A 22,807-nucleotide genomic window follows, 5' to 3' on the forward strand; every position below is an offset into this window, starting at 1 on the left:
TATTCCAACTACTTGACTTATGCCCTTGACAGAGTAATGAGCTCCTAAAAACTTAGATTATGAAAGAACCAATATATGAAAGTGAGTTCTGAAGTGTACCATGCTTTAGCCCATGCACTGTTTTATTCCCTCAGTTTAACTGTGCTTTGTTTCTGCTCCTGGGATTCTGGCTAGTGCACTATATCTACATGGCTCTTCTTATACTCTTGTTTTTGCTGGTTTTTATCTTTAAAGATCTGCTCTAAGGACTCTCTAATTTGGCCATCCTCATTCTGCCATGGTTTTGTTTTTCTTGCTTTCTTTCCTTATGCTGTAATATCATGGCCCACATTTCTTCTCTTCATCTTGCCGGGTTCTTGAAACCAATGTAGTGCCACCATTTCCATACATATAAAAAAATTAAATCTTTACTTTGACCTATAAGCACATTGATTGCCTGCCTGCACTTTTCTTTCTGTCTGGACTTTCCCCTCACCCTTTGCCTGCTGTTCTTGTTTCTCAGCCTCTTCCCTGAGTTGGCCCTTGGATGTGCCTCAATCCTGCACAAGGCAGTGACTCCTGGTGTGGGACACTCTTGCAGGATGGATAGTTAGCTGAAGATGGCAGGGACCATGGCAGAGGCAAACCATAAAAGACGGTCCAGAAGAAGACTGGAGATGAACTCTGCAGTAGGGAAAGGTTTGTGCTTCCCCCTGCTTCTCCTTGAGGAGCCTCACCCAGCCAGCCTGTGCTGTGGCCAGGGCAGGTTAAGCACAACTTTTACCTGCTTCACCTTGGGCACAGGCACAGAGTTGGACATTGCTGGCTGACTCCTTAAGAGCAGTCCACCGCAGAGAACTGATCATTTGGGTGAAATTTTAAGGACTGCTAAAGGTCTGCAGAAGAACATGAAATTTTCCAGGCAGGGAAAATTCATTATGGAAGGAACACAATGAAGACTTTGAAAGGCTTTTAGGTCTTGGATGCTGAGCACAAATGCAAATGCAGACTTGCTAAAAGAAGTTGAAAAGACTTGCTAAAATAAGTCTTTCTCATCTATTAAAAAGACTCCGTGGTAAGCTACAGTAGGATTTCCTTACCACAAAATTCATTGATGCCCAATTGTCTAGATTAATATTTCTAAAAAGTTTGTTACCCTCTCCAGAGAGGAAGAGCAATCTTCTGTCACCTTTTGTGTATCATGTCACCACTATTATGTCCTCTTCTCCTACTTTTCCCTGTGACAAAGCAAAAGCCAATCAACAAAGATTTCTTCTTCTACAAAGAAGGACTCATTTTTCTGACCAGGTTTTCTTGCCCATTTTTCTATGGATTCTCTCCATGTGGTATCTTTCCTACGGTGCAGTGCCCAAAATTGCATCCAGTAGGTTAATCAAGGCTTTTTCAGTGCCAAACAGAGCAGAATTTATTCCTTTGATGGAAAACATGCCCAGAATGGAAGATGCCCTTATTTAATATGCAACAGTTTTGCACCTTAGCCATCTATTCTCATTGACCTGGGGTCAGACCAGGAGAATCTTTAGGCAGGGCTGAGGATTTGATAGAGCAGCTTACTTGGTCACGTACCTGCTAGACATTGAAACACGGAAGGTTCCCAAGGAAAAGGATCCTTATCTGCCTGACTCAGCAGTGGCAGCCTGGACACGCTGTCTGCTGGGAGCACTGGTTGAGGGAAAGGTGTGTCTGGAAATAAAACATGAGAAAATAGGGCATGGCTGGTGGGTGCTGTGCAGGGTGGGGCATTTAATAAATTAAGGGGGTGTATTGGCAACGCAGCTTAAATTCAGGGGGTAGGGCAGTGTTCGGCCGAACGTTGGACCGAATTATCTTGGACGTCTTTACTATCCTTAATGATTTTATGATTATAAGGGGGCATCCAGTAAGTTGGGACGCTACAGGAAACTGGAAAGAGCGAGTGGGCATACTTCCACTGTTTCACCTCTGGGAGGTAATACAGACCATAACGGAGGAGGGTATTTTGCTAATCGCTCACTTTTTGGAAAAGAAAAAAAAAAAAAAAGTAAAAAAAAAAGTTAATTGCCTCGTGGGAACTGATTTGAAAATTTGTGGATGCAGGCGCATGAAGAAAGCGGAAAAGCCGTTCCCCAGCTACCGGAGGTGACATCCCGCGCCGGGACGCTTTCAAAAGGCTCCCTAGGAACTTCCCCGCTGGCGCAGGCCGATGCCTCTCCGAGCAAACCGGGCCGAGAACTCCGGTGACCCCTGCAGAGCTGCCGCGCGGGAACCAGCCCCTCCCGGCAGCCGCGGAGCGGGGGCAGCGGCAGGGATCGCGCCCACCGGGCGGGCGGCCGACAGCCTTCCGCAGGCTGCAGAGCGGCACTCGCCGCACGCCCTCCGCGCCGAGGGTCCCGGCGGTGCCGGTGTCGGTGTCGGTGTCGGTGCCTGTGCCTGCGCCGGGCGGGCGCGGGGCGGGCCGGGCGCTCCGTGCGGGAGCAGCTGTCACTGTCAGCGAGCCGGCGAACCGGGATCCCGGCCGCGCGCAGGGGGAATCCCCCAGCCTCGCCCCCGCAGCCAATCGCCGCGCCGAATGCAAATCGCGGCCGCGCCCGGGCCAATGGGAAGGCGGAGGGGCGGGGAGGCGGCCCCCCCGTTGGACGGCGCGGAGGGCGGCGGGGGCCAATGAGGCGGTGAGGCGGGCGGGGCGCGCCCCGGAGGCGGGGACATGCAAATTTAGTTTGAAAAGAGGGCGGGAAATCCGAGTTTCGCGGGAGGCCTTTGGCGCGTAACCCGTCTCCTTTCCCTTCATTCATTGTCAGCAGCCGCCGCTTCCTGGAGCCATTTTCCAGCCGGCCCCACACAGCGGGAGCGGCCCCGCTCCATCCGCCGCATCTGCCCGCCCCGCCGCCTCCGTCCCCCCCCGGCGCCCCGCATCCTGCAGCCGGGGCCCCCCCGGCACCCGCAGCCCCAGTATTTTGCGCGGGGCCTCGGCATCGAGGAGGAAAGGAGCTGGGAAGGCCGGGGGGGGAGGAGGGACGGGGGGGAGGAGGAGACGCGGCTGCGGGGACAGACCCGGAGGGAAGGATGAGAAGGGGACTCCAGCTTTCGGCCCCGGCAGCAGCACCGCCGCCCGCGCCGTCCACGGACTCCAGAGCAGCCCCCGCCGGCTTCCCGGCCCGCTTTGCCGCCGGCACCTTCATCCAGATCCGCAGCACCGGCGCCGTGGCGGGGGCGCCCTGTGTTGTCTCCTCCTCCTCCGCCGCCGCCGCTTCCCAGGCTCCCGGTGCCTTTGCCCCGGCGGCGGATGGGGGCCAGCCCGCTGGCAGCTCGCTGTACTGCACCCCCCACGGACCCGCCGGCAGGACGGCGCTGCTGCAGCCCGCTCTCGCCGCAGGCGGAGGCCGCCCCCCGGTAATTTTGTGTTTTCCTCCCGTCCCCGAGGGGAGGGTGAAGGGGACGCGGGGGGATCCCGCCGCCGGCCGGACCCGGGGTGCGGGCGGGGTGCGGGGGGAGGGCAGGAAAGGCGGAGGCAGCGCTTTGTTGTAATAAACTTTCCTGCCTCCTTCCCAACCCCCGCTGCTGGGTCTTATTGAAAAGGAGAGGGGGAAAAAAAGGAAAAAAAAAAAAAGGGAGGGGGAAAATAATAATCCCCCGCCACGTCCCGCCGCACGGGTGCAAGGAGCGAGCAGCCGGCGGCGGGGAAGGGCCCCGGGGCGGGGGGCCGGGCCGGGCCGTGCCCCGCCGGTGTCTCCGCTTCAGCCCCGGAGCCGCCGGTGACGTCTGGCACACGTGCGCGGAGGCCGCGGCTGTGACTGGGAGCCGGGGCGGGCGGGGAGGGGGACGCCGCTTCCTCCTCCTCCTCCTCCTCCTCCTCCTCCTCCTCCCTCTGGCCTGGGACAGCCCGACCGCCGGCCGGCTGCCCCCGGCCCCCGCCGCTCTCCGAAATGCCCCTGCAGCAGGTCAGTGACTGGTGGGGCGGCGGCGAGCACCAACCCTCCTCTCCCCCCGCTTTAGAATTCACACCCCCTCCTTAAAATTTACGCCCCCCCCCCAAAAAAAAAAAAAAAAATCCGCCTCCCACACTCGTGGGGTTTTCTTTGTCCTCGCCGATTTCGGGTGCGCGCTTGGCCCTCGTGGGCTCCGCCGAGTTGGAGAGGGGGGGAGGGCGCGGGGCATCCCCGCCGCGCGGGGCCGTGGGCGGCGGGAGCGGCTCACCTGCCCCCGGCTCCGCGACCCCCGCCCCAGCGCCTGCCATGGCTGGGCTCCTTCCCTCCTCTCGCCCCGGTGCGCCCCTGCCGGGGCAAAAGGGGGGTTAGCACCCCTTCCCCCCGCCCCCTTTTCCCTGCATCTAGTCGGTGATGGTCCAGGTATGGGATGGTGCTGTAATTCTGAAATACTTCTGGGAGAGCTTTGGGGGCAGCTGGGAGGCCGGTGAGGATGGCGTGAACTGCCTCTTGTGTGGGTTTTTGCAGGTGTTGGTTGCTGATCTAGTAGTGGAAGTTTCAAGGCTCATCAAATCCCTTCCAAAGCTTTTTAAAAAATTATTATTTTTTCTCTTTACTTTTAAAATAAGCATCTTTGCTATAAAAGAGAATTTTTTTTTATGCTCTTAGTCATCTGCGTATCCTAATAGCACTCAGTGTCAAGCAGGCAACTTCAGGCCACTTTGTAAATATTTGGCTGTCCTATGTGAAGGTTGATTCCTAGAAGGTGGTGGTAAGTGAATGCAAAGATGAGCATATGTTACATGATGATTCTGGGAAAAAAATTATACAGGCTTTTTTGGCTTTGTGGGAGGGATGTTGATGTCATAGGAACTCCTAAAATTTCTCATTAATGGGTCCTGTAAGACCTTCATGTATGATTTTAGCGCCTTTTTTTTTTTTTTTTGTATGCTGCTCATCTCACTAATGGGAGGAACTCCTCTCCTTAAAAACCTGGGAAGGCTTGTTTCCACCTTAAAAGTTTGGAAGTGGGGAAAGTGATTTTGGCCTCTGCCTGCAAAGAAGTCCTCACACAAGTGATGAGTTTGCTGTGTACCCTCAGCCCCCATATTAACTCTGGGGAGAGATGTGGGATGGAGGAGGAAGAGCGTGGTCAGGCCAGCAGTATCTACAGCCGCTGGCTGGCACCCTCCCAGGGCGGTAAGCCATCCATGGCACACACCAGGAAAGGGGCTGTGCATCCTGCTCTGCCCTGACAGCCGTGCTTGTGCAAGTGCCCTTCTTGGAGCTGTGCTGGTTTGCGGCAGACCCATCTTCTGGGAAGTCAGGCCGAAGCACCCTAGTGCTCTGCCATGACTTTCTGCTCCCTAAAGCGCTTGGCAGGGACACTATCCGGCCCTTTCTGCTCTGTGGCTTCCAGGTAGCTTTCCTCAAAAGTCATGGAGGATTTTCATGGAGGTGAGGATGTTCTGCCCTTTGTTCTGAGCAGAGTATTTTTGATTAGTATGTGGGACTGGTGAAAGGAATGAGAAAATGCTGAGTAACTGAGGCAGTGAGTTTAGGCAAGTAGCGCCAATATAAATTTAGCTCTTGATTATTGAGTTGCAAGTAGTAGATGGAGTCTGAGATCCCCAGCTGAAAACAAGGCCCTGCTATGCAAAAGACTGTAGAGGTAAGTCTAAAATTTGGCCAGCACACCTGCACTGGTTAGGATTGTGAAAATACTCTTGCCTTGCAGATGTAACTGCACTGGCAGCCCACCCATCACTTCCAAATATAAACTATGGTATGACTGAAAAAGAGTCAGTACAAAAGTATACTTTAGGCTGTGCAGGGAGGTGTTCAACTACACAAGCAAATGAAAAAGGTTCTTTGGCCCAAGTAAGCTGCTTCCCCTTGGGAATTTGGTAGTTATTTTATCTTTTGTTTATGTAACACTACTGGAAAAGCCTTGAAAAGTGGCATAGTCCATAACAACAGGCCTCTCCAGCCCCACACTGAGGAGAATTTGCACACTCTTCCATGTGCCAGGCAAATGTCTCCATACTGTCCAAAGGCAGTTCCTTGCTCTGTGGCAGCTCCTGTGGCTGAGGGTCGCTAACTGGGCCCTCGTTCCCTGGAGAGCCCTGGCTCTGGGAGGCTGTGACCCTGCCCTTTCAACTTGGGGGCTTTTGCAGGATTCCTGGGGAGTTAATAGAAAGTGTTACCGGGTGGATCTGAACCCCTGCTATGGCTTAAACACCAGCAGTAGTGAAGATTTTAACCCTTGCAAAACAACCATCAGCTTGCACCCCTTGGGAGAGCCTGAACTTCTGGAGAGAGGGTCAGTGCTGTGGCAAGGGGCCAGTGGTCCTGCATCCTCCCATGCTCTCCTGCGCCCTACTGGGGGCTGGTGTCTTTTCCCTTCTGGAATCTCAGGCTTCCCAGGATGGAAAATTAACCCTGACCTAAATAAATAAAGGTTTTCTGCTGGGCAAGCAGGTTGAACCAGCTAATGGCAGGTCTGGGAAGTGCCAGGGACCATCAAGAGAAAGTAGTGGCCAGGGATATGGCATAGGAGTTGTAACACCATACTGTTTCAGTGTCAGTGAGTTTGTGAATTGACTTGGTTCCCCATGAGAATGCAGGAGAAATTAATGGACAAGGTACCCCAAAAGCATTCTCACTGGTGTTGCTGTCTCACTTGGTGTGAGAAAGTCACTACCATTTGCACTACCCTTTACTGAGAAATGGGCTTGCTATAGAAGCAAGCTGCTCAAAATGTTTCTAATTCAAATAGTAGAGAATTTCTTACTGTCTTTGGGTTATAAAGATAAGCCTTTAAGAAGAGGGCCATTTTCTTAGCCATGAGAAAATGCTTAAATGGAGACACCACCCACATGTTAAGTCCTTTTTAAAAGGGGCTAAATCCTCTTAACAACAATATCTTTAGAGAACTCCTGTGGCCTTTAGATGACATGAGCTGTGGAGAGGCTAGTTCGGCATACTTCAGAAGGGGGCAGGAGGATTTACATTTCCAAGCTGAATACTTAGTACCTCTCTCATTTTTCTGGTGGTTTAGAAAGTACCTCTTCCTTCCTCCCTTTTCAGCAAGATGCAGCTGGAAAGGGAGAAAAATGGGGTAACACACAGTCTTTCTCCTAGGTGTCATGTAAAGGAGCAAGCCAAATGAGGCATAAATAGTGAGCAAGGATTTAAGGTATGGAAGAAGAACATGTAAGTCACATAAAGAAGCAGGCAGTTAACTTAGTATCTTCTCTTTATTTTGCAGCAATGAAAAAGTTTGCATGTGAAGATACAGGTGTTTTCATATTCAGACATGTTTTCTTTGCCTGATATTTTGTGTTAGTAGAAATGAATGTAAGTGTGAGTCTGGGACTGTTGCTTTTTGACTAGCATTTGAGGGGTTTTCTTTGGTTCAGATCCCTCTCCTCCAGCAGTACTCTGTTTCTGAGCCCCAGGAGGTACCACATGGTCCTTTGGGTGCAGCTGTCTGAGGCGACTTCAGGGAAGTATAAATCATGATTGCCCTAACCACGCTGACAAACATCTTGTGAAAAGTGGGCATCCTAACAAAACCCTACAGGAACAGGCTGTAGCTTGCTGATGGCTCCGCTATCCTCATGCAGAGTCCAGCTGTGCTGGTGTGGCTCCATCTGCACCAGAGCTCCTGAGTATGGTAGCCCCAGGATGATAAGGGCTTTTGGCAGGGTTCCATGAGCAGCTGAGCTGCTCAAAGGCTTTGCTGTTGCTGGAAGGAGTAGGCTTGCTTGTCCCTCACTGTCTCCTCTGTATCATCTCCTTTGCTCTGCCTATGGCCAGACAGGGTTCTTCCCCTACTGCTGTGCTGACAGGTTGGTTTGTTTTTTCTGTTTTAACAAGGTGGAAGAGCTGGGTCTGAACATTAGGTCTGGCAGGCATCTTGGGTCCGAGGTGGGGTGAGTGAGAAGGAAGGAGGCAGGAACTTGCCCATGCAGTGGTGCAGAGGTGTTAAATTGTCCCAGCAAGCCTCCATTTTATCATGTTGGTCTTACTGTTCATTCTGTGAGTGTATTTTCCTTGCACCGCCAGTCTGCTTTACCAAAATATGGGTAGGGGTCACTTTGTCCTGTTTATTCTTCTGTAGAGGATGCTCCACCTGGTTGAGCAAATACAGGCATTTTGTTTCCCCTCATTTTATTCCAGGTGTATTGGTGCTGTTCTGTTAATTTTTCCTGTGTGCTTATCTGTGAGTATGTGCAAGCATTTACAAGAAGAATAATCTTTGAATTTAGGAACAGCTGTATATTTTGCAAGATGAAGGGTTCCCCCACTTCACTACTTCTCTGACTGTGACTGTGGCAAGTGTTTCAGGAAAGAACACAGGGAAGGAGGCTTACACAGGAAAGCCCTTCATGCTTCAAGAGAGCACTTTCTTGGTCAGGGGTTGCAGTGGGTTTTATAGCTTCCAGTGGCTGGTGATTTTTGTGATCCCTCTTTGAAGCTAGCTGTATTTCTGGCCTTAGGTAGCAACACGTTCTGGCCATGATTTAGCTATTTTGTATGAAAGGAACAAACTATTTTCTTTGTTTCTTGCCTTGCTTTTTGGTTTTGTTCTTCTTTCAGTTTGAGCTTGCTGTCTATAGTCTTCTTGGGTGATCCTAGATATTGTGATAGGGAAAAATGATTTTCTGGTATATGTTTCTCTGCACAGTTTATGATAAATTATCTTATGTCCTCAGATGTCTTCTCCATTCTGAGGAGTGTCAGACAATTCATTTCTCCTGAAATGAAAGCCATTAATGTGAAGCTAAAGGTATCATTTTGTAAAGGAACCACATGGTGTGAAAACAAGTGTGTCTTCTGTAATTATGAATTTTTACTTGTCAAACTTACGTTGACTGGCAGCTTTGAAAAATGTTTGGAACACATGGTAAACTGAGTTTGCAGAGACCCTTTCAGACCCAGCTAGTTTCATGATGTCTTAACCTGGCCCTGGGGAGGAGAGTGGGAGGTGTGGGACAGAGGGGATGAGTGGGCATGGCTGCTGTGGGAATAGCTCATTATGAGATGCAGAAAGGAAAGTGAAGCAGCACCATTCCTCTTTGGAGCCCAGTCCTGTGCAGGCCAGTAGGCCTGGTGTGGTTGTGGGAGGGAAATTCAGCCCATCCCTCCTGGTGAGAGCACCAAGAATGAGACTGGTGAAATGAAATTAAGGCAGGAGCTTTTCTTGGCAGCTTCAAGTATGGTATCTTTCAGGCTTCACTTCCAAAGGTGTTTGCTTGGCTGATGGCCGTGGCTCTGGTGGCAGGGCTGGTCCTGATGTGCAGGGGTGGGAAGGTGGCTCAGGCTTTAGTCCTGGTTTATGGGAGAATTGCCTGCTAAGGATGAGTTGGAGACTCTGACTTCAGTTCCAGTGGGTTTCTTGCACCAGTGGTGGTAACGAAGATCCAGCCCGGCCCAGTGTGGCCTTCAGCAGATGGAAAGCTCTTAGAGTAACTAAATCTCCAGGTTTTATTGTCTCTGCAAATAATCCCATTTACAGCTGGCAGCCCTGAGTGTGTATATATGGAGGTAACTCTCATCCTTACAAATGACTAAGTTGGACTTTAGGCTTTTGTTTTGGCTGACAGAGTTAATCACTTCCTGCATTATTTTTCAAGACCAGGGTTGTGCACAATACAGTAATTTTGGGGAGAAGAAACTTCCATCATGATGTTCCCTGGGGGAAGTGGTGTGCAGAGGGAGAGAGGCTGCCTGTGCCTCTGGGATGGGGCTGCTGCAGTGCTGGAGGTGCTGCTGATGAGGTATTTGGATTCTGTTTCAATTTCAGTTCTGTTTGAAGATGGGCTTGGCAAAATTGCCCAATATATCACATCTTTAAAAAGGAACTATTTAACTTCTGTTTTCCTCAAGTAAGTTGGTCCAAAACCACACTTGGGAGTGCTATGCCTGGCATGGGTGTCTCTTGAAGTACTATGCTGTCTGCTTGGATGCTGCTGCTATTTGCTGGATCTAGTGGCATTCATGGAGTTCTTAATGCCTTGTGAGCTCAACATAGCCTGTGGTAAATATTTGCATCTGCAAGCCCTGTAAAGGGAGAAGGCAGGAGCTTGACTGGGTGTTGATTAAGCCAGAGCTTAATGAAAATGGCCTCTGTTGTGTGGTAAGAGAGTACTACTTCATGGGTTTTAGCATCCCTTTTATACATCCATGAATGCATAGCAAATGTGCTGGTAGCTGTTTGCAAACTGAGCTTGCCTAAGGTTAATGGTGTGTCACGAGTCTCCTGTCCCATTTCATGAATGTGGGCAGTTCCTGACCTGACCTGTGACAGTGTGAAAACTAACATGCTAACTCTGGCACTGCTGCACATGCACGCCCTGCAGCTCTCAGGTGTTTTGTGTCCAAGCTCTTTGGCCTAGGACTAAGCTAGGAAGGCAAAGTGGAGCATTAAAAATCACCTTCTCAGAATCAACTGGCATCTCTTCTGTGAGTGTGCTAAGTTATGTGGGCAAATATGGCTTTTCTTTATTCCTGGCTCTAAAAGTAAAGCCCGTATTCAGTTTCATTGCTTTCTTTGAGTAGGAGACTTAATTTGATCACCTCCAGCTACTTTCAAGATTCTTCCAACTTGTATGTGGCTGCATTTAGGTCCAGAAATGTCCACTGCGTAAGGCTGGTGGCATTTTCAGGTGCCTCACTTCAAAGGTCTAGAACCTGATTTTTTCAGAAGATGTGGGGTGTTTCCTGTGATGCACGCTTGCAGTATTGCAGGTGTTGACTCCTTGGTATCTGGAGCTTTATATAGACAAATCACTGTTAAAAGCAGAGGCTGCTATTATTTTGGCTTTCATTTCTTTATTTTTACAATGAAATATTACGATCCTGTCACATAGACCTTGCAAGCTGCTAGATGTTTTGCAAAAATCTGTGAAAACCTTTAGAAAACCTGTAAAGAACTATTTTTGGTAAAAATAAGTTGTATTGGGCATCTGGACAACAAGAGATGTTTGCTTAGCCTTCGTTGCTTCAGCTCCAGCATTCCTGCCCTGAGTTGTGGTATGTCTGCTGGTTATGTATGCATAGATTCTAAAAGTAATTTTCATTAATGAACTTCTTGAAAGACATTCTTGTCTTAACCATGCTATTCTGGTTTGGGTTTTTTTGCTTGTTGTACAGCTGTTGGTTCAAAGGTTGTTGCATATTGCATAACTTAGTGCTAGAAGAGGGGGGGCGGGTGAAGGAACTCATTGGCAAACTTCCTTCCTTGTTAATTAGGGTGACATTAAAGGTCTCTGGTTTAGGACTCAATGGTGTACACCATGCATTGCAAGAGTCTAATTCTTATATGTCATGTCAGGTTCACTGGTCCACTCTACTAGTTCTCTCTGAATATAACTTTGTCTTAATTTTGGTTCTACCCGTTAGTTATAAAATCATACTAAAATTAGAGTGCAGTAACAGATACTTTTTTTTTTGCAAGGCACTGAATATGCACTGTAGGATTTTATATTTTTTACACATTTTAAAGTACAGATGTAATTTTAGAGTGAAATACTTCTCCATGGGGTGAGTGTACTATGCTGTCTAAAAACTTAGCTTTCAAGTTTGCCTTTAAAATGTTTTTTCAGAAACAAATTGACATGTAGACTTGTTTGCATCCCTCCTTCCTAGACCTTTGATTTAGGAGGTGTCATCTGGCAAATTTCAGCTCTGGAAGTAAAAAACCTTATTTCTTGGCCAGCAATTATACTGGTGCAGTCCACTGAGGTTGACAGTGGGCTTCTGACTTTTCAGGTGCTACCCAAGAGTATGCAGATAAGTATGTAAAAACTACAAAATGATGCACAGAGTGCATTCCACCTTGTAACATGGGTGGAATGGTGGTTTGTGTGTGCCAGGTTGTCTGCCATGGCTTAGGCTGGTTGTTAGGAAAATGGTCTTCATCCAGAGGGTGACTGGGCACTGGAACAGACTCCCCAGGGCAGTGGTCAGAGCCCCAAGCCTGACAGAGTTCAAGAAGCCTTTGGGCAATGCTGTCAGGCACATAGTGTGATTATCAGGGCTGTCCTCTGCAGGGCCAGGAGTTGGACTCGGTGATCCTATGGGTCTGTTCCAGCTCGGGTTGTTCTATGGTTATTAACGAGTAATGGTTTTAAACTAAAAGAATGTGGATTTAGACTAGATATAAGACAGTTTTTACAGCAGGGCTAATGAAACATTGGAACAGGTTGCTCAGACAGGTGATAGGTACCCATTCCTGGAAACATTCAAGGCTGGGTTAGATGGGGCTCTGAGCAACCTGATCCAGTTAGATGTCAGTGCTCATTGCAGGGGGGTTGGACTAGATGACCTTTAAAGATCTCTTTCAACCCAAGCTATTCCATGATTCTATAGGAAAATGCATGCTCTAAGGAGCAGATCTGAAGGGTTTGCTGCATTCTCTGAGTGCTTCTGTAATGGAAACTGGGCTTTCTTTCACCTTCTGCTTGGGTGTTTTTTAACATCTGCTGTCTTTAAAGTTGTTTTCCTACCAGGGACACAAGAAATGGAATTATATGGAGTTATAATGTCTTGAGTGATGCTAGTAACCTAATAGTGCCTTCAGTACTTGTTTTCTTGTGCTGTTAATTCTGGAATTAAATGGCAATTACCATGTATATATGCTGCTGCTATTTTGCCTTGCCAGCGTTGTGTTTTTAGACAGCGTTGGTCCCACACATTGACAGTCAGTTTTTTGTCCCCATACAGTAAGCTAGTTCACACTTTGTCTAATGTCTTCGCATAGCAGGAATTGATGTTGGTTACAGCTCTCACAGAAGGCTTTTGTGTAGTGATATCTGAAGGCTGTCTTGTTGGAGCTTTTATCAAGGCTATTGCAATGAGGCCATTATCTCCACTCATGGAAAACATAGATATTCGCAGAAATTTTTATAGCAATGCTTGGTAAGTGTCATGCTGGGACAGAGCGACAATGCTGGAGCGGGACAGAAATAATACCCGAGGTGGCAGCCATGCCATGGCGGGGTGTTATCTGTCCTTGCAGACTTGGGGACAGGGTGGGAAGGGAACCCCACATAGGGCAGACGGAGGGTGCTGATCAGGGCTATCGCAGGCACAAATAATCCTGGCCGTCGGCTCAGCAGAATAAAGTTTCACTTTTCATGGTAAGAGTTTTATTGAGTTTCTCTAAGTAACCCAGCTCTGAATTGCTGTATAATGCTTCTGCACCTCTTCTGCACTGTGTTTTTTTGGGTTGGTTGTTTTATTTTTTTGCTTTCAGCTGCGTGGTATCTGTGACCAAAAAGTGTCTCTGGGGAGTTATGTAAAACTGCAAGTCGCGTGAGAGGAAGCTGAAACTTCACAACCCGGCTGTAGTACTCTTAAGCAAAAAATTCTTTCAGCCAGTAAAAAAGACAACTTACTACTTGAGGTGGGTGCAGGGAGGGCTTTAAAATTATAATAGCGTTTTCACTGGCTTCTTTGTCTCAACTGTGGGTATTTCACTGGGTTTATTCTTTCTTTCCCTCAGGAATTATGGGTTAGAAAACCTTTTTTTTTTTTTTTTTAAATACAGTGTCCTGAAAGCATAAGCAAGTTGCTCATTTTCATTTTCTTTCTCTGATTCTTAATCATAAGAGCTGCCTTGATGATTTTTCCCACCTCAAATTAGCAGTTTATTTATAACATGCTAATGTTCTGCATGCCCGTTGGTATTACTGTTCTGTCGTGCTGAGCTGAGAATTGTTCTCTCGAAAACTGACACTGCAAAGATGACATAAAAGAACATGAGAAATTGCCTGTGATAGAGAAATGTTCAGGTGGCTTTTGGTATGACTTTGATTCACGCTTTCTATAAAATCATTTACATTTCCTTCCTGATTTCTATTGCTAGTCACATTCGTGTTGCTTGGTTTTATTTTTGCTTACCAAAAATAAAGAAAATTGCAGACCATTGGCTTTTGGCATCCTCGTTACCCTTTCGTTCCCACTGGCAAACTTCTCTGTGATCGTCTTCCACACAGTGTTACCAGCTGCCTTCTTGGATTGCAGGCAGGGGGATGAGGAACTTCAGGGGGTGCCTGTGGAAAGCCTCTTCCAGATTAGGGGTTAGCAGCATCCTTCCCATTGGTCTTCCACTCTGCAGAAAGACAGGGGACCTTTCAAAGCCCACACCATGCAGTGTGGGGTGTCTTGCGTGTGGAAAAGCATTTCCCCCTTCCTGCAGGGTGCCTGTGGAAAGCCTCTTCCAGATCTAGGGGTTAGCAGCATCCTTCCCATTGGTCTTCCACTCTGCAGAAAGACGGGGGACCTTTCAAAGCCCACACCATGCAGTGTGGGGTGTCTTGCGTGTGGAAAAGCAAAGGGCAAAATAAAAACACATCCCATGAGTTTCTGTACTTGGAGCCATGTGTTTTGTAGGTGTTTACAAGAGAGATGGCAAAGAAAGATGCAAGATCATTTGGCAGCCTCCAGCGTTGTTATGACCTGTTCATCTGTAAAGATGCTCTTCACGTTGCTGCTGGTCTTGGTGCACTGAAGTCCTTCCCTATTCTCGTCTTGGTAGCATCATGTTTGCTGAATATGTGGGAAGTGAACGCAACAGTAGTGAGCAGGTTGTGTGCAGTTGGCTGGATATTAAACTTGGATACAGCCTTCTGTGGGCAGAATTAAATTAGTAGTTACAAAGGAATTTCTTCAGTGGTGTTTGTATTTTAGGGGGACAGAAACCCCTTTTGCTGTGAAAGGGAATGTGTAGGGAATTCCAGAGACTGGCATATTTAATTTAGAGGAGAAAAAAAAGAGAGAAAAGGAGGCAAATCCCCCTTATTCAGAGCCATATGTTCAAGATACTATGCTTAGTGTGATTTATTTGCTTCAGAATTAGGGAAGAGGGTTGCTAGGAAAAGTAAGATGCATTCACTTCTTTCACCTAAAAGAATTTTATAAGGGTGATTACAATCTGCCTCCTTTCTCCCTCTTTCCTAGTCCTGGAGAATAATCAATTTAGTGATAAGTCAGAGCAAGCAAAAATGTGATTGTTCTCCTCTGCAATGCAAAGACTAAGATGGACTCCTTTCTCTAAGGCCAAAATCAGGTCTTTCTGTTTTGAAGTGAATCAAGAGTTACCATTGTGTTTTCAGTAGGAAATGATCAGAATTTCAGTCTTTTTCTTTTCCTCTTTAAGATTTGTGCAATTTTGGGGCGTTTTTGACCATGCTTTCAGTCTTTTGATGGCCTCAATGCCAGTTTCAAACCACTTCCTTACTTCCTCCAAGGTGGGGAAGCAGCACCAATTGTACTGGACAGGGATTGTATCTGTTCTAAATACTTCATTTCAAGAGGAGAATTGTGGCTTTACCATCTGCTAAAAAAGCTCAGCTGCCTCAACATGTGGAGAGCAGGTCCCAAACTCTGTTCAACTAGCAGCAGAGAAGGGGGGAATTGCCTTCAGAAATTGCAGGGAGAAATCTTGAGGCATCTGTGAGGTGCTATAGTATATCTAGCTAAAAATATCAGATACTTGAGCTTGCCTTATTGACTTGTTAGATGTCAATACCTTGTTGAAATGGAAAAAGCTGATAGATCCTGAATTTTGTGTAATAGTGCAGTGGTGTAAGAGGGGTGGCATAATGATCCCAAAGCTTGCTCACTAGAGCAAGCTTTCCCACTGGAAGTGCAAGTGTGGCATGCCTAGAAGATTAGGAATTGCCTGCCTGCCTCTAATGGTCCCAAAAGTTTGCTTTCCTCCTGAAAAGCTGATGTCAGATTCTTTGTCCAGATTTAGCCCAGTCTCTTTGGTTAGTGTTGATCAAATCATATGAAAATGTATTGTTCCTTCTGCTGCAGAGTGATGCTGAATGCCTTCTACAAGTACTTCACCTCTCCCTGAGAGATGATGCTTTTTGTCCTCATTGTTGCTCTGCCTCATCTTTGAGTGCCTCTCCATGACTGCGTGGGCATGAGCCCCAGCATGGAGCAGGTGCAGTGATCTTCCCAGGCAGAACCTTGAATTAGAAGTATTGTCTCAATGGGAAGGTACATTTTAACTGGCTACATGCATCTCCTGTTGCGTGATGAAATTGCATCAGTATTTTCACTAAGCGTTTTTATCCAGAATATCAATTTCAAGTTTAAATTTTTCAATTTTTAATTTTTTTAAAGTTCACTATTAATATCTTTAATTTTAGATGGCAGGCCAGTGAGGTGGTTTAGGTAAAGAACCTTTTAGAGTCGCAATATGGAATTTTTTCACCCTAACAAGGGAAGGTGGTGGTTTGAGCACGTGCCAGTTTGCCTTTCCAGAGCTGTGATACAGCTGAACCACAGTGGAAATCTGGAACCATAACAACACGGCTTATAGGAAGTTTGACTCCCTGCATTTAACCACAAATGTGGTCAATGTTAGGAGAAGCAATAGCAGAGGGGAAGAAAGGTGGTAGTATTTGATTAGCTTTTTTCTCCTTGTTTTCTGTTGTGAGGGAAGAGCGATAATATTACTAACTGATAGTTCCAGTTTCCTTGTTATGCTTTGAGGATACTCTTTTAGGGTAGATATGATAAGACTGGCTTTCAGCCTTTTAAATAGTCACATGCTGTTAAGCAGTTGTGCTGCTTGGTAAACTGTTGGGTATTTCTGAAGACAGTAACATGGAGAAGAGGATTAAATACCATGTCAGGATCTTTCAGGTGGTCACTAGCTTCATGCAGCAATTGAAATGCAAAGCGATTCAGTCATGATGTGTTTCTGCAGGAGGTTATTGAGGGATAGAGGTCTTCCATTGGTCCTCACCATTGTGCCCTAGACCAACATGCTGTATTCATTCAGTTCAGCAGCACGAGAATGGTTGTCTGTCTTGGACACTAAAATATCCTGCTGTTTCCTATCTGCTCGTTCTTGGAAATGAAATGTAATCCTCTCATAGGCAGAGTAGCCTTAATTGCCTCATGGGATAGGAAGGAAAGGATGATTTGGGAGCCAGGTCTGTGCTACTAGAAGTGCTTCCCGTGACAGAGGGGATTTCCTGGAACCATGCTGGGAGACCCTTTGGGGATGTGGTTTCAGAGTCAACTCGCAGCCGCAATCCAAATTGGTGCTGCCACAAATAGGGTCATGCTGCCCTCCCTCCCTCCCTGCTCTGGCGCCTGCCCTCGTACCTCTGTGTGTTTGTCAGAGCGGGGACTGCTCCAGCTGAAAGCTAACACTGGCTGAGTGATTAGTTTTCAGCACAGGAGCTCCCTGGCCCAGCCGGCCGCGGGGTTAGGGTGGAGGTGGCCAGCAGAGGCTCCCCCGGCCGTGCCCTCTCCCCACGCACGGGACGCCTGCTTGGGTGGCAGCAGACCAAGAGCCTTGCTGAGTGTGTGCCTTCAGCACCTCCTAAAGCCAGTGGAGTTGTGTGGAATGAAACCCTAACAGATGGCTGTGCAAAAAAATAGGCAGCTTTTGTGCCACTACTCTCTGCTTGGGTCCGAGGCGTGCAGCTGCCACAGCCTGGCCAGCAGTGCCCAGGGGCTGGACGGAGCTCGCACGCTCTCCCCATCTCCAGCTTTGAAGTGCTTGGGGGCAGTGTAGCAGGTTTGTGAGCACATGGAGGAGTAGCTATGGCTGAAAACATCCTCAGTTCAAGAAGGAAAGCCTTATTTGCTTAAACTGGGAATCTGTTCAGTGCTGTTTGCACCATGCCTCATACTCTTGTCTTCCAGTCCCTGACCGAGGCTCCCAGGCTACGTGTAATTTAATTACAGTCTGATGGCTGGCACTGAAGTAGGTGAAGATAAAAATGTAATTTGTGCCTAGAAGTTATGTATGTTGTGAGCTTGCAATACTGGAGGCCTTCTCGGCAATCGCTGCTATCAGGGTATACTTCCAGAGGAAAGACTGGCTGTGCTGCTCCCGCAGGTACAGTCTGACAGGTACAGCTCTAAACAGGGCTTTAATGTGACTGATTGTTAATAGGTGAAAGTAAAGGAGTTGTGGTCTTGCATGAAAGATCACAGAGGCCTTGGAGATAGCAACTGGGATGGCTTTTGCAGTCAGCAGCTGCAGCCGAGGGTCTTGTGTTGTGTAGCTCATGAAGGTGGGAAGGCTCATAGGGCTTCTGGTCAGATGGGTGGTAATGAATACCAGTCACATGCAAAGTTGGCCGAGGAAGGTTGAGTTTCATCACTGCACTCATAGCAAAGTCTCCTTTCTGCCCCTTGAATGGCGAGGTGGGGCCAGCCTATGTGGCAGAGAGAGCATCCAGGGCCCTGCTTATTCCGTGCTACAGCAGAATTCTGCCTTTGTGACCAGAATATACTGCTGAATTTCAGCTTTGGCTTAAAAGAAGGTGTATCATTGTTATTGTAAGTAAACCTCCACTACAAACTCAGCTAGTGCGGAACTAACTCTGGAGACAGCCTGTAATTCATAGGGCTGTGAAATAAGAGTTTCACTTTAATCTGTTGTCTCTTTTCAAACATAAGTATTTTGTTATTGATTACTTATGGGAAAGGTCTGATGTGTTTATCTCTCAGTCTTTACACATGCTGCCCACTGCCAGTAGCCTCAGTTCTTCCCTCAGCAGCTGCCAAAATTTCCATCTTTCTCCCAATTTCTTTAGCACCACTGTGCATTGAGACGCTTGCAGGATAGCAATATGTGAAAGCTGTGTAGCATTCCTGTTTATCTTGGAAGTCGATGTTTTACACAAGGAGCGCTGTAACGCTGCCATATTTACTTTCTTGTATTTAATTCAATAAAATGTATTTACCTGAAGTGGACACGAAATTTCCAGTTTGCGGTGGAAAGCGTAGGACCAGGCTGCAGAACTCGTTCCAAGTCAGGACAGAGTGTGTGAGGGCTCCTTGCCAGTGCAAAGCGTGGGAGGAAATTTGGGAGTAAGACGACTCTTGCTGCTATCATCAGCAGACGCCTGTTGAAAGGGTAGGAGTTATGGATGTCAAGGCAAGACAACAGGTTTTTGTGTTTTCTTGAATTTTAGACTTCCAAGACAAACCGATGACTGGCAAAGCAGGTTTTGTCCAAGACTGTCTTTGCTTTAGCTTGGATAAGAACTTGCAGTCTCAGATAGTGAGATATAGTCAAGTTTTCTGGGGTAATCTTAGCTTTGCAGTTTGATTATAGTTTGGAATTAGGGTTGGGAAAACAATTAGTGTACAAAATGAGGATTTCTATGGGAATCTATCATGCTTAAGGATTTTTAGCAATCTAGCAAGCCTACAGGCTGGTGGGAGCTTCCCACGGCTGCCTCAAGTTACCTTTTCTTCTGCTTCTAAGAGAACAAGGCTGTCCTCCTTCCTATCCATATATTTTTGAGAGAGGGCATAGTCTACAGGCTATTTTTATTCCTATTCCTTTCCATAATTATATGTAGCTTTTATACATCTGTCTGGATGGAAAGCTCTAGTGTACTTTTGAAGGGCTTATTTGATCTAAATTTAAGGATGTCTCATGTCCAGTTGTGAAACTTGCTATTTTAGTTCACCCTACCTACAGCTTTTACTAAAACAAGAGGAAAAGGATGAAGAGGAGAGACTGAAAAGTGTGTGTGAGAGGAGGGAAAGATGACTCATAAGTGGGACTGCATTTGAAAATGAAAAGGATCAAGGTGTACTGATCATAAGAGAAAGTTATGGCTTCTGTGAAGAAGATGCAATTAAACCATATGGTCATTTATCTTCTGAACAGATTAAGGTACGTTTGGGGAGGAATCCATGGGCCTGAATTGAGTAGATAGATTTCTTCTCTCTTCAAAGTTATTTAAAGAAAGGAATTTTTAGTGCAGCCTTTAATAGGTGATCTTTTAGTGCTAGATTCCACTGGAAGACTTCCCCAGGCTTCTGGAAAATCCCATTTAGCTGTCCTTTGCCTATGGGATAGTTCTAATAGCTGCATGGTTATACAGCAGGACAGGTAGCAGAAAGGGAAAGAGGGGGAAGGCCACAGTACAAGAAGCCACTGTACAATTTTAGGCTACCATCAATGGAAACTAAAGCTCATGAATAGATGCACAAATTTCTGCTTTCTATCCAGGTGTTGTCTCTTTTATCCCTCTGCTAATGTTCTGCTCTTCCAGCCTTGTGCCAGTATAAAACTTCCAGAATATTTGGGATGGCAAATAGTCTTGAAATAAACCTTTCTGTAGGGTTTAAGTAGTGTGCAATTATGAGGATGGACTTCTTCTGTATACAGCAGTGCAAAGAGTGCCTGTGGTATTTCCAAAAGTGTTTACCAGCAGTATCCCACAGCCAGCTCTTCCTACCTTCACCCTTCTTCTCCTCCCGAAAGCTAGAAGTTAACAAAGGTACAGCTGTCCAGTATGTGAATGAGCCTGATAGAAAATACATTTATGTTTGTAAAGCATTTTGATTAACAAAAGCAACTGTCAATATGAAATAGGTTTTAAAAATTGGCTAAGTGGAAGGAAAAGGGTCCTTTTTATTGATTCCAGTGAGTATTTTCACTAATCCCAATACTATGGAGTGCTTTCATCGTTGTTGCAGAAGTAAACAAAAAAACTGTTACTGATAGTAATTGCCAGCAGAATAGAAGATGATAATGGAGCTCTCACAGCTTGCTCTGTAGGCACATTCGGCACATTCAGACACACTGGGTCTTTAGTACGGCGAAAGGCAAAGTTGTATGCCAGAGCGCAGGGAATGCAAGCCATGCCTTATGAAAGGGGGCCTGTATCCTGGAAAGCAGCACTTCTGAGAAGTCTGTAGTGGACAAGCAACTGCACATCAGCTTCCAGCACAATGCTGAGAGGCCATGGCACTGAGGCTTGCATGTCGGCATGTATCAAAAATGAGCAAGAGTGGGGATACTTTTACCTCAGTCAACAGTTTTGGTGTGACTGATAGCTGAAATAACATTATCTGATTCAATGCTAGTATTTGTAAGGGAAAGATCTTGAAGTTAGAAGATGCTGCTAAACAGGGCAGCATGAATTACTTGAGGTCTGAAGAAAATGCCCTCCAGTGCAACTTAAGCAATATTTTGCTTATGAAATTAATATTAAGGAGTGACTTGACTGGTAGGAGATACAGAATTGGGGGCAGTAGCTGATACAGCTGATGGCTGCACTGCTGTCCAGAGGGACTTTGACAGGCTTGAGGAAGGGCTGACAGGAACCTCATGAAGTTCAGCAAAAGGAAGTGCAAAGTCCTGCCTCTGCAGAAGAATAATTCCAGGTACCAGCATGTGCTGGGACCAACCTGCTGTAAAGCAGCTCTGCAGAGTGAGAAGATCCTTTCCCTCTGCTCAACCCTGGTGAGACACAGCTGACCTGCTGGGTCCGGTTTTGGGCTCCCCATTGTGAGAGGACATGGGCATACTGGAGCAGGTCCAGTGAGGGACTGTGAAGGTGTTTAAAGCCTAAGAGCTTTATCTCAGATAGAAGAAGAGGCTGAGAGAGCTGGGACTGTTGAGCCTGGAGGTGTTTAAACACATGATGGGAGTGAGTGAAGAAAATGGAGCCAGGCTATACCCACTGGTGGCCAGTGACAGGATAAAAGGCAATGGGCAAAAATTATAATGAAGAAAATCCATTTAAACAGAAAATTATATAGCAAAGGAATGATGGAACAGGTCCTGTAGGTTGTGGAGTTGCATTCACTGGCCATATTAAAAACCAGCTGAATACAGCCCTGAGCATCCTGTTCCAGTTACCTTCTCTTTGAGCAGTGGCAGGTGGACTAGATGATCTCCAGAGGCGCATTCCCACCTCAGCCACTCCTTGAGATTATTCTGGTGTTAAAGGATTTCTTAAATTGTTGAACCTGAGCACATGGGGAATTTAATATTGAAACCTTAAACACTGCAAACTCAAAGTGGAAATCAGATTTTTTTAAGTGAGGGGAAAATAATGAGTTTATGCCTTCCAGTTTTGGCACAATGACTGTTTTGCTGTAATTTCTCTGTAGAGTTATGATCTCTGAACAGCCTTGAAGTTAGCAAATCCTTCTACTTGCTTTTTGGTAGGAGCAACTGTGTTTATGGTACTTCCTGACAGGTGCTTGTTCATTTCATTTTCATAACAAAGATTCTAAAATTGCAGTTATCTTTGGCTACAATAGCATAGCAGCTAGGGTCTGTGATACGTAGGAGGTGATATTAGAAAGTCAGATTCTTTTCTTTCATCAAAGTATAGATTAGAGACAAAAATGCAAATTCACTTCATTTTAATATTTGAGATTTCAGAGTGCTACTAATTTTCTGGAGAAGTCATCTCAAGGTGTTTACTTTAGGAAATTCATTGTAAAGAAGGCAAAGTAGAAGGGACAGATTGTGTCTGGTGTCAGTCAGTTTTCACAGAGGTTAAAGTCCTTGTTTGACTCTTTGACCGAAGATTTTCTGCTTCACCAAGGCCAAAAGGGATACTTTTTGAAAATATCCTATATAATCTGTGAAAGCAACTTTAATGTCTTTTCCCCTAGAAATTCATTACCTGAGAGTCCCTGGAAAATCATCTGTTTTGGTTGTTGTCTTGTAAATTGGGCTGTAACATCAGTTGTTTTAGATTGTCCTGTTCATGACAGAATTTTCCTAAATGTGAAAAAGAAAATTATTTAGTCTACCAACACTCATTCACTTAAGGCCTGCTGCCATCTTGTCTTCTTTTTATTCCCTCTCTGTCAATGGGAATAAGTAAAGCTTCCTATTTGAAATCAGTTTGTTGTCATTTTGCCAGCACCCTCAGGTTGTTCTGCTCCATGGTGTGGCTGATGGATTGATAAAATACTGCCAAGGTAGAATGTGCATCACTGTGAAAGCTCAGTGGATTAGTTCGTTGTGACATTACACAGCATTTAGAACATCAGGAACTTGGCTATCTCTGTGCCATTTCAGCCGTGTAAGCTGTTGCCAGACTGACCCGTGCAATAAAAGTAAATGCAGCAGCTGCCTACCTTGATGTGAG

At 46.5% G+C, this 22,807-nt stretch overlaps 1 protein-coding gene across 3 annotated transcripts in view; it reads left to right on the forward strand.

Annotated features, from left to right (window-relative positions):
* Positions 1–2,741: 2,741 nt before the first annotated feature.
* Positions 2,742–22,807, forward strand: part of E2F3 (E2F transcription factor 3) — a 42,228-nt gene continuing 22,162 nt past the window's right edge. The window contains exon 1 of one of the 3 annotated variants that reach the window (XM_039712211.1): positions 2,742–3,369. In XM_039712211.1, coding sequence (XP_039568145.1) covers positions 3,043–3,369 — 327 coding nt within the window. In that variant the 5' untranslated portion in view covers positions 2,742–3,042. Of the gene's footprint in view, positions 3,370–3,855; positions 3,918–22,807 lie in introns of those variants that run through there. The other 2 variants (XM_039712210.1, XM_039712212.1) reach the window with 2 other exon arrangements.

The sequence above is a fragment of the Passer montanus genome, unplaced genomic scaffold, assembly GCF_014805655.1.
Source record: "Passer montanus isolate IOZ18808 unplaced genomic scaffold, ASM1480565v1 scaffold26, whole genome shotgun sequence".
NCBI lineage: Eukaryota > Metazoa > Chordata > Aves > Passeriformes > Passeridae > Passer > Passer montanus.